This window comes from Macaca nemestrina, chromosome 18 (genome assembly GCF_043159975.1).
Source record: "Macaca nemestrina isolate mMacNem1 chromosome 18, mMacNem.hap1, whole genome shotgun sequence".
Lineage (NCBI taxonomy): Eukaryota > Metazoa > Chordata > Mammalia > Primates > Cercopithecidae > Macaca > Macaca nemestrina.
The window spans coordinates 76,274,674-76,287,706 of NC_092142.1; the positions used below are offsets into that span (position 1 = coordinate 76,274,674).

The window sequence follows — 13,033 nt, forward strand, 5'->3', positions numbered from 1 at the left end:
AGGTTAATGCCTTGCAAAACTACCTTTCTGCTGGAGCCTTACTTGGGGTTATTGCAGTGTCTCTCCTGGTACTTGACTCCTCCACCACACGTCCGGGAACATTCTGACCACTTCGACCAGGCGGACCACTGGCCATGGATGGGCCGGGGCCCCAGCTCCCCAAACTTTACGCACTGGCCTTGCCGACACCACTGTGAAAAGAACGTTTAAGATGGTTCCTGTCAGACACCACCTGGGAAAGCACAGGGAGTTGCCAACACCTGCACAGTAACAGGAAAAACAGGTCTGTTGGGAGAAAAGGAAAATGCCTGATACCTTGATAAATTCCTTTGCTGTGCTCTAAAAACACTCAACTACTCTGCATTGACCACATACATTCTGAAAGGCTGACATCTGTAGAGAAGTAGCGTTGCTCACCAACAGGCTGAGTATGATACGCTTTGTGAGCTGTAGAGGTGACATGTTCAGATGATAAGATTTCACCTACCAGCCAAGGGAGTCAGTATAAAGTTACAACGAAGCCTGCCTTGCCACTTAGAGACAACGCTACTGAAAGAACAATTGGGATCACTCATCCAGGAAGAAACAGTTAAGATATTAACACAATTTATCATTCTGAATAAACAATTGGGAAACAATTGGGATCACTCATTCAAGAAGTAACAGGTAAGATATTAACACAATTTATCATTCTGAATGATTATCTTATCATAAAACAGATACAATTACACATACATTATATTTTTGTTTATTCCAAACCCATCACTATAGAGCATTTCTTATGAAACTAAACAAGTCAGTCTATACAAATTGTTCTCTTCAGATAGCATCCTTTTTCCTTTTGTCTACATAAAAGGTGCCCACTTCAGATGCTCTGATGACTTTGAGCTCTTTCAGTGTCTTTGATGAATCAGCCCAGGGAGTTTCATTTGCCCATGATCTGTACAAGCTAGATGGAGAGCTATTTTCTGTACTAACCTTTCCGTTTTAGTTCTCCTTTGTAACAAATTCCCGGCTTTCCTGGTCATCTCTCCCCAGGGGATGCATTAGCCTCTGGTAGTGTTTCTTTAGTTTTTGTTTTGTTTTTTGTTGTTGTTACCTACCCCCCACCCCGACCCCTGCAGTGCTTTGATTATGAGCAAGTTCTGCATGACTTAGCATAACTGCTCTTTTCTGAAGGCCTCTTGCAATTAGATCCAAAGGGCTGGGGTTTGGACCATGCCAGGTTTTGCTGAGGAATCGGGGGATCGGTTACAGAATTATGGGAAGGTTGTTTTACTTTCAAATCTTCACTTTTCCCCTGTGAGACATTTGGCTTCATGACTGTTTATTGTGTGGTTTGGTTGCTAGTGCACTTTGTCTAGGTTAAGATATTGCTTCCTTTCTTCAAATTCTTGCCATGTGCTGATTAATTCTTCTGTTTTTCATTTTTCTTTTCCCCGGATTAATTGCCATTTCAGAGTTTGCATGAAATCATACAACACTACTGAGAACTTTTTGGGGAAGGCAATTGGTCATTTGAGGATTTTGTCTACCATAAGCATGCATCTTTTCTACCAGGAATCACGAGGACTCTACTGGACTGAGTTCAGTGGCTGAGACAAAATTACAATAGCCAATAACAGTAACGGCGGCAGCAGCCACAGGTTATCAAGTTGCTCCTATGTGCCAAAAATGGTGCAGAGAGCTTCACATATGCAGTATCTTATCTAATCCTTGCAAAGCACTGAGTTAAAAACCATTTTTCTCAGTAAGAGAAATTTAGCAAAGAAATACTAGCTAACCTGCTCAGAGTGACACAAACTACCCAAACAGAGCTATTCAAGTAACTATGCAAGTATAAGAGACTGGATTTAACTCAGTAGCCAGAACTTCTAAGCAGGACACTTCTACTTCTCATCTTGGAGGCAAACTGCTGACCAATGTACCTTAATTCTAATCTAATTTCTTTTTGGAAAATGTGTTTAGATCTCTTCCAGTCATTCAATTAGTTTGATGTTCTATTACTTCAGTATTCATTCTAGTATTAGGTTAGGCTGCTATCAGATTGTTTCCCTTTGGCTTTTTAATCAGTGTAGAAATCAGGAATATATAGGAATGTACACACAGATTTGCACACATTCACATGTATAGGTAAAATTCTACATAGAAAATGCAAATTTACAATATGTACACCTGTAAGTTTATCCTTTTTTTTTTTTTTTTTTTTTTTTTTTAAAGACAGAGTTTCACTCTTGTTGCCCAGGCTGGAGTACAGTGGTGCCATCTCGGCTCACTGCAACCTCCGCCTCCCAGGTTCAAGCGATTCTCCTGCCTCAGCCTTCCAAGTAGCTGGGACTATAGGCGCCTGCCACTACGCCCAGCTAATTTTTGTATTTTTAGTAGAGACGGGGTTTTACCACGTTGGCCAGGCTGGTCTTGAACTCCTGACCTCAGGTGATCCACCCACCTTGGCCTCCCAAAGTGCTGGGATTATAGGTGTGAGCCACTGTGCCCAGCTCCATCTTTTCACACATACATATTTTTCTTTTCTTTTCTTTTCTTTTTTTTGTTGTTTTTTTAGACAGGTTATCACTGTGTCACCCATGCTGGAGTGCGGTGACACGATCTCGGCTCACTGCAGCCTCCACCTCCCAGGTTTAAGTAATTCTTCTGCCTCAGCTTCCTGAGTAGCTGGGATTACAGGCATGTACCATCATGCCTGGGTAATTTTTTGTATTTTTAGTAGAGATGGAATTCCACCATGTTGACCAGTGTAGTCTCAAACTCCTCACCTCAAGCGCTCTGCCCGCCTAGGCCTCCCACAGTGCTGAGATTACAGGCATGAGCCACCATGCCCAGGCCCAGCATACATATTTCTGGCACTACATCTAATTTCCAATTGAATGGCCATGACTTGGGCCAGTATCTTTTTATAGACAGCATGTACAAACCTGTCTTTCCGTGTACACGTATCTCTAGATAAAAAAGTAAGTGGCTTTCATACTGCCACATGTTGGCTGAGTATTCACAGTACAAATAGCGCTGAAGGACAAAGGACTAGAGAAGGAAGAGGAAGGACAGAGTTGGGTTCCAGTTACAGAGAAACAAATGAAACATTCAGTACCTGCTACTGTGTGTCAGACACTCCAGATGAAACAAGAGTAAAACCAGGGCACTGGCCCTCATGAAATTTACAGTCTAACAAGCAGCCAGTTATATCTCCTGGTGAAGGAAGAATCTGAGGAACCCATATATGAGTGTAATAATTATTTCACTGGAGTGATGATGGATGGAACTTATTAAGATGCTTTCTGTTGAGCATGACATTACAGTTAAGGGCTTTTCACCAGTATATAACTGTAGCCTGGTGTTTTAAAATAACGTGGCGTGGCAGTGATATCAAGACATTTGCTTTCTTACTTCTGACTTTATCTCATGTTCTGTTTACTGAAGCCTAACACAAGTACATTTTACTCCCCACGGAACGTAGATACCTGAGGTGCTTATGTAATCAATCTTTAGACCTCAGTGATGTATCACTTATTTTTCTCATTCATTATTTTCCTGTGTATCCCTTATAGGTAATACGATTGCTTTTTCAATTTAAAAAAAAACAAAAAACAAAAAACACTAATCCTCAAGTTACAAGTTCTAAGTTGTAATGCCTCAAAAGTCAAAATGACTTGAGCAGTATTTATATTTTAAATTATTCCACTAATTCATTGTTTTGTATCATCATGGCCATAACATTTCTATTAACATTTTCAAGAACAGTCCTCCTTGGGATTCCCTAAGACCACTATCAGATTAAAAATTGCACATAACTCCTCAATTTTTAAAATGTTCATTTTCTTTAAAATAAAGAGTTAAAAATTACAAACCTTTTTAAGAGATAGTGAATAAGCGTCCTAACAAATATCAGAAATCTGTGCCTTTGCCTCTGATGTTGGCCTGTCTCTGAAAAGTCCTTTCTATCATCCAACTGAAGAACTTTAACCCAAACTCCAACAACCATCTTGATGCACACACTTGTTGTGGTTTATTTTAAGTGCATAGCTAATCTCAAGCAAGATTCATCTCTCATTTCATCTGGGCCCTGATAGCAACTACTGCTTAGAGAAGGTGTGTTTAAAGAGAGAATTCGTTATTTGCTTCTGTATGTGTTTCCCCTACTAGACTGTAAATTTTTATTTTTTTAATTTATTTTTGAGAGAGTCTCGCTCTGTCACCCAGGTTGGAATTCAGTGGCACAATCTCGGCTTCCTGCAACCTCTGCCTCCAGGATGCAAGTAATTCTCATGCCTCAGCCTCCCAAGTAGCTGGGATTTTAGGCATGCGCCATCGTGTCCAGCAAATTTTTGCATTTTTAGTAGACACAAGGTTTCACCATGCTGGCCAAGCTAGCCTTGAACTCCTGACCTCAAGTGATCCACCCACCTTGGCCTCTCAAAGTGATGGGATTACAGGCATGAGCCACTGTGCCCCGCCTGGACTGTAAATTTTTAAAGAAATACAACTGTGGTTTATTCATCTCTATATCCCCAGAGTCTCCTGTTCCCCATATCTAGTAGTCAATAAATTATTGTGGAATGAAATACCTTTTTTAGAGACAGGGCCTAACTCTGTGGCCCAGGATGGACTACAGTGGTGTAATCACAGCACACTGCAGCCTCAAACTCCTGTGTTGAAGCGGTCCTCCTCCCTTAGCCTCCCAAGTTGCTGGGACTACAGGCATGCACCACCATGCCTGGTTAATATTTTGTAGAGATAGGGTCTCGCTATGTTACCTGTTCTTGAACTCCTGGCTTCAAGCAATCCTCCCTGCTCAGCCTCCCAAAGTGTTGGGATTACAGGTGTGAGCTATCACACCCAGCCTTGAAATAACTTTAAACAACCAATGACCATTTTTTTCTGTATAGGTTTATACTGCCTTGAGACAGAGACAATAATTAAGATCAGCAAACCTGTAACATCTCATTATCTCTTGTCATTCATAGCTCCTCTTTGATTGGTCTTTCAAACGAACTCCCCAAATCTGGATCATTTACTAGTAGCCCAAATGCAACCTGCCCTCCCTCCAAACTCTATTGGGGAAGAGGAAGAAAAATAGAAATATATGAGAGTTCTTCATTCAAAATATTGAGATCTCCCATAATCTTTCAAAATGGAGGTGGTTCTCTGGGTAGAAGATGCTCACCAGCGAAAGGACCTTAGGTACACACTAGGTGGAGGAATCTCTTACCCTTCAATAGGAAAGTCACTGTACATGATGGGAATCTACAGGGCATGTCAGAAGCTCAATGACAGGTCCTGTGAGTTGAGCTGAGTAGCAGAAGCCTTGGTCTGGAGGGACAGTCATTTCTTGACTAACAAGACATCTGATCCCTGAGACTTTTTAAATACCATAAGTTTAAAAGGAAAATGGTATGTAATGAAACCTGTTAGCTCACTGAAATAGAGATATTTTGAGCCAAGACACCATCTAAAACAGTAAGACAAAGAAAAAAGAAAAAAAAAATCTTCTGAAACAATTGAGCTATCTGGGTTATGTTAGCATTAAGCTTTATAATTGCTCCTACATAATGTTGGTTAATATAAAGAGGAGTCAGAGACATAAAATGCCGAAGCATTCCATCCTAAGGTCACAACACAAACAGTTTGAATTCTATGCCTTATCAAATTTCTGGAGCTAAAAACTAACAAGTATGCAGTTTACCATACTCAAGCCACAAACGGTCCCTTCTGCTGCAGGCATAAACTTGGTCTCACACCTGTGGCCTACTCGATGGCACCAAAGCGATTTGCAAATGTCCTGAAAGAAAAAAAGGGGCTGGTAAGGGTGATATACAATAAAAACAAAAATATTCAAAGATGTTGTATACAATATTATGTTTTGGGGCAGCAGAAATCAGAGAAATTATTCAGAAAGTAGAGGCCAGTGAAGTTGGTAACACCAAAGTTAATGTTTTAGCAACTATGTAAGTGAGGAGTTTCTACAGTATCCAGATACTCATGCGGGTTCAGTAACAGCAGGTAGGTAGCAACAGTTAGAGAACACTTGGCTTGGAAGTGATAGATCTGGTTTCTCATGATAGTGATAATAATAACCATCGTGTAGAATACATCAAGATTATAATAAAGCAAGTCTGATTCAAATCCTCATCCTGAAATGCCTGGTTTCATGCCCTATGGACATGTTATGGAATCCCTCTCAGTTGCAGTTTTCTCACCTGTACAATAGTAATCAAATGAGCACTTGACTCTATAGACTTATTCTCAAGGATAAATGAGGAACTACATGTAAAGTGATGGTTTTGCCTAGCGCATGCAGTTCTATAAAATATATCATAATTACTACCTTTTTCATCTTTTCAAAAACTGCTTTACAGTTGCTTTTTCAAAGTCCTGTGTATGCTTAACTGAAGCATTTTCTATGAGTGCTGTTTATATTTTAGTGATTGATTAATTGTACAGACACATTCTTGCTTTGTTGCCCAGGCTGATCTCAAACTCCTAACCTAAAGTGATCCACCCACCTCAGTCTCCCATGGTGCTGGGATTACAGACATGAGCCACCAGGCCTGCCCACCTTCTTCATCTCTATCGCAATTTTCAAATATATAGACAATTAAATTCTCAAACCAGACCTATGAAATAATTTCATTCTCATGCTAGACTGTGGTACACAGAATAATGGCCCCCAAAGACATTCGCATCCTAATCTTGGGATCCTGTGAGTATGTGAAGTTGTGTAGCAAAGGAGAATTAAAGTTACGGATGCAATTGAGGTCATCATCAATTGAAATGGAGATGCAGACACTGTCCTAAATTTTCCACATGGGCCTAACATAGTCACAAGGGTCCTTATATGGGAAAGAGGAGCTTAGAAGAGAACCAGAGAAATTACAGCTTGAGAAAGACCTAGGAGAATGTTGTTGGCTTTGAAGATGAAGGAGGGGCCATAAGCCAAGGAATGCAGGCAGCTTCCAGAAGGTGAAAAAAGCAAGAAAATGACTTCTCCCCTAAGGCCTTCAAAACCCTGCGGACACACTGATTTTGGTTCTTTCTTTCTTTCCTTTCTTTTCTTTCCTTTCTTTCTTTCCTTCTTTCCTCTCCTTCTTTCTCTCACTCTCTCTGTTTCTTTCTTTTTCTTTTTTGAGACAGGGTCTCCCTCTGTCACCCAGGCTGGAGTGCAATGGTGCAATCTCGGCTCACTGCAACCTCCACTTCCTGGGTTCAAGCAATTCTCCTGTCTCAGCCTCCCGAGGAACTGGGATTACAAGCATGCGCCACCACATCCGTCCAGTTTTTGTATTTTTAGTAGAGACAGCGTTTCACCACGTTGGCCAGGCTGGTCTGGAACTCCTGACCTCAGATGATCTGCCCGCCTCGGCCTCCCAGAGTGGTGGGATTGCTGGCATGAGCCACCACCATGCCTGGCCTGATTTTAGCCCTTTCAAATGTCTACTTTCAGAACTATAAGATAATAAATGTGTGTTGCCTTAAGTCACACTAAGTTTGTAGAAATTTATTTAGATAGGGAACTAATATTTTTATTACCATTTTAGTGGTGGAAACTGAACTAATTCTTCATCTAAACCCATTTAGCTGAAAAAACGGAGCAAGCTTCTGATGCTGTTGAAGCTTTAAAGTCACAGAGCTGGCCAGGAACAAAGACAGGCCTCAAGCTGGCCTGATTTCTGAGTCTAGTAACTTAACCACTACCCTGGGCCTGGATTTGCCATTGATGGGTATTGGAAGGCTGTCAAATTCTCCAGGCCTCAGTTTTCCAGCCTATAAAGAAATGGAACCAGATTACTTTCAGCTCTAACAGTTAAAGTTGATATTCAGAATTACGGCACTAATGGAATGTCGTGAAACATCGGGAAAGGTCAAAGTGACTCCATTTTGGTGGCCACATTCTATTTCCTAAGATAGAAATGTGAACACGTACATTTTGTGGAAAATATAAACAACCAGAGAGGAGGAAAAAAAAAGTTTGTCGTTACTTGTTGTAATCCTGAAAATTCAACGAACCAGGTACCTAATTCCCCAAACACTCCATTTCATGTAGATTTTACAGTTAGAAAATATGGCAAGAATATGCTTAGAAATATTTCAGAAACACTCAAAAAAAGAAAAGCTTTCCATGGGACTGAGAAAAGAAAACATAGGGAAACCAGAGAGATATATATATACAGTAATTTTGGTCTTGTAGACCATAAAATTCTTCCCACAAAAGGAGAATGGAAGAATATTTAGGACACTACTTAGAAACACCAACGCCACCAGCTGCCCCAGATATGGGCACGTGTACCATTCCCAACTCTTAATACAGCTCATAAGCTAGAATATATACATCTTCCCGTGAACCTGCCACTGACATTAGCAGAAAGCATATGGCAGCCTCCCAGCAAACTGAATGAGGGTCATCATCGCTACCTGTTACTGTATTGAGTCACCCTGGGTTTGAGGGAAATCAATCAATGTGGGTAAGAGAGCCGCTTATGTGAAATGGGAGCATGAGAGATAGCACTGAAACGATTAAACCTACACTTAGAAAGCCTTTCAGAACTAAACTGTTTTTCTTCTTACAGCCAGGAAAAAGCCATAACCCATACCCAGTGCCTATGTGGCAGCCACCAAAATGGCCCTAGGGCAGACCAAAGAAAAGGAGGGCTAGCTGTCGTAGCCAATGCCAAGCCACAGGCCCAAGAGAAGGGGCTGCTGGAAAGAACCAGGAAAACAAAGCAAAACAAAAAAACACAGGGATTCCAGAGTGAAATAAGACAGGCTGCATGAACGTGTTATTTCTTCTGTGGTGGAGCGCAGAAGTCAAGGGTAATTATAGCCAACTACATGCTCTGACGACCATGAAAGCCCCTTGAGAAGGCTCCCTTTCAAAATAAACGCAACTCAGAGTTTGCACTTTTTTTGTTTCTACCTCCCCCCTCTTTTTACCAGCATATTCAAATAACTTCCCCTTATCTATAATTCCCTGGACTTGTCTTAATTTAAGGGAAAAAAGAAATAACCACAGAGACCCCAAGGTCTCATGTTGCCTGCATATGATTTTTTTGAACTAGGCAACATTTTAAAGAGTCCCAATGCTATCCACTATTCTGTCCTGTCACTTGCTATGTCCTCCAGTGGTATTTCATAGGCTGGATACCCCTTCAAGTAAAACTCGACATGCTAAAAATGTTAATGACTTTTGCAAACCAAATTTCATGAAGCATTACAAACTGAACACATCCACAATAAAAGCTCTTCATCGGCTCCTCCAAACCTGTCTCATGTTTCACTGTCCCCATCTCACTCTATGACACCTCTATATTCCCAGTAGTTCTGGTCAAAAATCCGAGTCATCTTTGACTCTTCTGTTTCTCTCACATTCTATCAAGAAATCTCCCACTAGGTTATACATATTGGCATTGCCTTCAAAATATTTCCAGAATCTAAACAATTATGGCCACTTCCATTTCTACCACCCTGTTCCAAGCCACCAGACACACAGCTCACTGCCAGGCCCTCCTCACAAGCCTTGAAGGTCTACTTTACCCACACCCTTACCCAGTTTATTTTTAACACAGTGACTAGAGCTGTATTGTCCAATATGATAGTCACTTTCTACATGTGGCTTGTTAAACCTGAATTTACATTACTTAAAATCAAATTAAGAATTCACTTCCTCAGGCATACTGGTCACATTTCACGTTCATGTGTAGTTAGTGCCTACCATATTGGATAACAGAGAACATTTGCACCATTATAGAGAGTTCTGCTGGACAGCACTCAGCTAGGGAGAGCCTTCCAAATCAACTGAGTGTCGGTCAGCTCATGGCACTTTTCTGCTCAAAACCCTGTTATGTCTTGTCAATTCACCATGAGAAAAATCCAAAGTCTTACTTGTCATCCATGAAGTCATATGCCCCCTTTATCTCCCTGACATTGTATGCTACCAGTTTATGCCTTGCTCACTCTGGTTTAGCCACACTGGCTCCCTGATGCTCTGCAAACACTCAAATCTTGCTCCCACAGTGGGTCTTTACACTGGCTGTTCCATTTCTTCAACTATCTGCATCTTTCTCTCTCTTACCTCCTTCAAGTCTTTGCCTAAATTTCATGTCCTGTGACCTTGCTATTAAAAAATTTAATCAGCCACCACCCAGTCAGTCTCCCAATTTTCCTTATCTTATTCCAAACTTATTTAGCACTATGTGGCTTCATTTACAACATCATTTACTTATTTATAAAGTTTATTGTGCTTTGTTTTCTCCCCAACTAGCCACAAGAGTACAGAACTGTGTTTTCTCTCAGATATATCCCAAGCACCTAAAACAGTGCCTGGTACAAAGGAGGCTTCAGTAAATATATTTTAGTAAATCAATACATGAATAAAAATGACAGACTTTATGATTTAAAATAGTCTTCATTTGTAATAAAGACTGGAATTTTTAAGGGTTTTCAAGAATTAAAAAAATAATAACAACATGAAAGAACCTGGCAAACAGTATATGTGAAAAAAACTGGATGATGAGTTTTCCATAAATTATTTCATTGTATCATCATTGTGGCCATGTGAGGAAAGTATGACTGTCTCTTCAATGTGCTCCTGAGAAAACTGAGACTCAGAGAAATTAAATAAATTCTTCCAACTTCCTTTAGCAGTTAAGTCTCTAGTTGTCCTGGATTTAAGCCCATGTATGTCTGACTTTATTACCCTAGCTTTTAAGCTAAGCAATAATTTAAAAGTAAAGTTAACAATTAACAAGTAGGAGTCACCAAGAACTGTCCCAATGCCATTAAAAAAATCAACTTTATAGAGGTATGATTTATACAATAATATGCATTCATTTTAAGTATACTGTTCTATGAATTTTGGCAGATACATACACCACTATAAATACCACCACATTCAAGGCAGAATATTTCCATCACTCCAAAAAGTTCCCTTGTCCCCTTTTGCAGTCAATTCCCCTCTTAGGGGCAACCACTATTCCGATTTCAGTCACCAATAGGTGAGTGCTGCCTATTCTCTTAGATTTCATATAAATGGAACCATACAGAATGTACTCTTTTGTTCAGCATGTTTTTCAGTCATCCATGTTTTTGTGTATATCAATAGTTCATTCCTTTTTATTAATAAAAGGAGTTCCATTACATGAATACAGCAAAATCTAATCTGCTTGTACATTCACCTTTTGCAGGACATGTAAGTTGTATCCAGTCTTTGACTTCTTATGAATCAAATAGTAGCTAAGAATATTCTTGGACAAGCCCTTTTATGAACACAGGCCTTTATTTATTTCAGGCAAATACCCTGGAGTACATTTGCTGGGTCAGAGGGTAAAGGTATGTTTAACTTTCTACATTGAAACAGCTCTGCCAAACCATTTCCAAAGTGATTATGCCGCTTTATGCACTCATCAGCAATATGCAGAGTTCCAGTTGCTCCTGGTCTCTGGTATCATTTGGTGGTGTCAGTCTTTTTAATATTCCCCATGCCAGTCAGTGTACAGTGCTGCCTCATTGTAATTTATTTTATATATTCCTGAGAGTGATTGATATTGAGCACCATTTCATGTGTTTGACTATGTGTATGTCTTCTTCTATAATATATTCATTTAGTATTTTGCTCCTCCCCTCCTTTTTGGGTAAGGGGGTTGGCACTGGTACCATTTTATGTTTTTTCTAGGTAGATAATATGAGAGGCAGTATAGTATAATGGTTAAGAGAATGTGCTACCCAGATCCAATTTTAGTGCTACCATTTGCTCATATAAAGCTTAGTAAAACATTTATTTTTATGTACTTTAGATTCCTTATCTAGAAAATGTGAATAATAGCACATGCCCCAAAGATACGGAACTATTAATATGTATCATGTGCTTAAAGTACTATTTGATACATAATAAGCACTGAATAAATAGTAGTTATTATTATAGGATGGAAAGACTATTTTACCCTCAATTTTCTACGAGTTCATTCACATATAGATATCACTACAATTTTGACTCTAAAATCTGGGCCTTTTGTTTTCCTGTGTACTAACACTTTCTGCCTAATCTTGATCAGATTATTTAACTTCAATTTCCTTTCTGTTGGATTCAGGGGGGACAATAAGTAATGTTCCTGTCTCTTCCACCACTAGATAAATAAGACACTGGAGTCTAAGAAATGGAAATATAGATAATAACCTTATTACTGATAATCCTGAATTGGGGAATGTGGCTGAGATTTGTGGCCAAATAAGTCTTCTAACACTATCTCCACTGCATTAGACTAACGATCCCTTCACACTTGCAGGTAGAGGAGGCAGACACAACTCTCCCATCCGAGGCAGGCAACCTCCAGGGCGGCAGAAGAGAAGTGTGTATCCTGCAGACAGGCAGCACAAGAGAGAAGATGCTGAGATGGTACCGTGGCATGCCTGCTCGGAAATAGTCTTAAACTGGTCAATCAGATAAGTCACTCCTGCTTTCTTGAGGAGAGATGAGAGAAGAGGGAGAGGGGACATCTTCTACTTTATGGAAATGGGAGTGCTAAAACATGTGAGCTTTGGTTACCACTGTAAGCCCAATAAATAATACTGAGTATCTGATATGACATCCGGCACATGTTAGGCATGGCAGATACTCTCTATCAACGAAGGCAACAGATGTGTATACATAGTTAAACTGTATCACAAGTTTATAAAAGTGACACATAAGCTGGAAGTGGAGCCCAGAGAAAGAAATGTTTAAATCTCCCTGAGGAAATAAGGAGATAACACTTGAACTGAATCTTTAACAACAATAAAAAAAAAAAAAGATTAAGCATCAGTGGGTGGCCACACAGCATACTAGAATAAGAAACACATGCAAAGACTTGTAGACATGAAAAAGGAAATATTTGGAAAACATAGAAGAACATCAACATCACTGGAGTGTAAGTGCATTGGGGAAAGTTAATAGAAGTTAAAACGTGATGCAGTAAACTTGGTATATTACAAAGTAATAGTATAATAGTATCAAATAGTATGATTCCATACTAGGAAGTTTCTAGTTATT

At 39.8% G+C, this 13,033-nt stretch overlaps 1 protein-coding gene across 1 annotated transcript in view; it reads right to left on the reverse strand.

Moving 5' to 3' along the window:
* The window catches only part of LOC105491244 (ADAM metallopeptidase with thrombospondin type 1 motif 18), a 151,467-nt gene that overhangs the window by 51,984 nt on the left and 86,450 nt on the right, over positions 1-13,033 (reverse strand). The window contains exons 10-11 of the mRNA XM_071084992.1: positions 5,699-5,794; positions 43-191 (exon numbers count right to left, since the gene is read on the reverse strand). Coding sequence (XP_070941093.1) covers positions 43-191; positions 5,699-5,794 — 245 coding nt within the window. The remainder of the gene's footprint in view (positions 1-42; positions 192-5,698; positions 5,795-13,033) is intronic.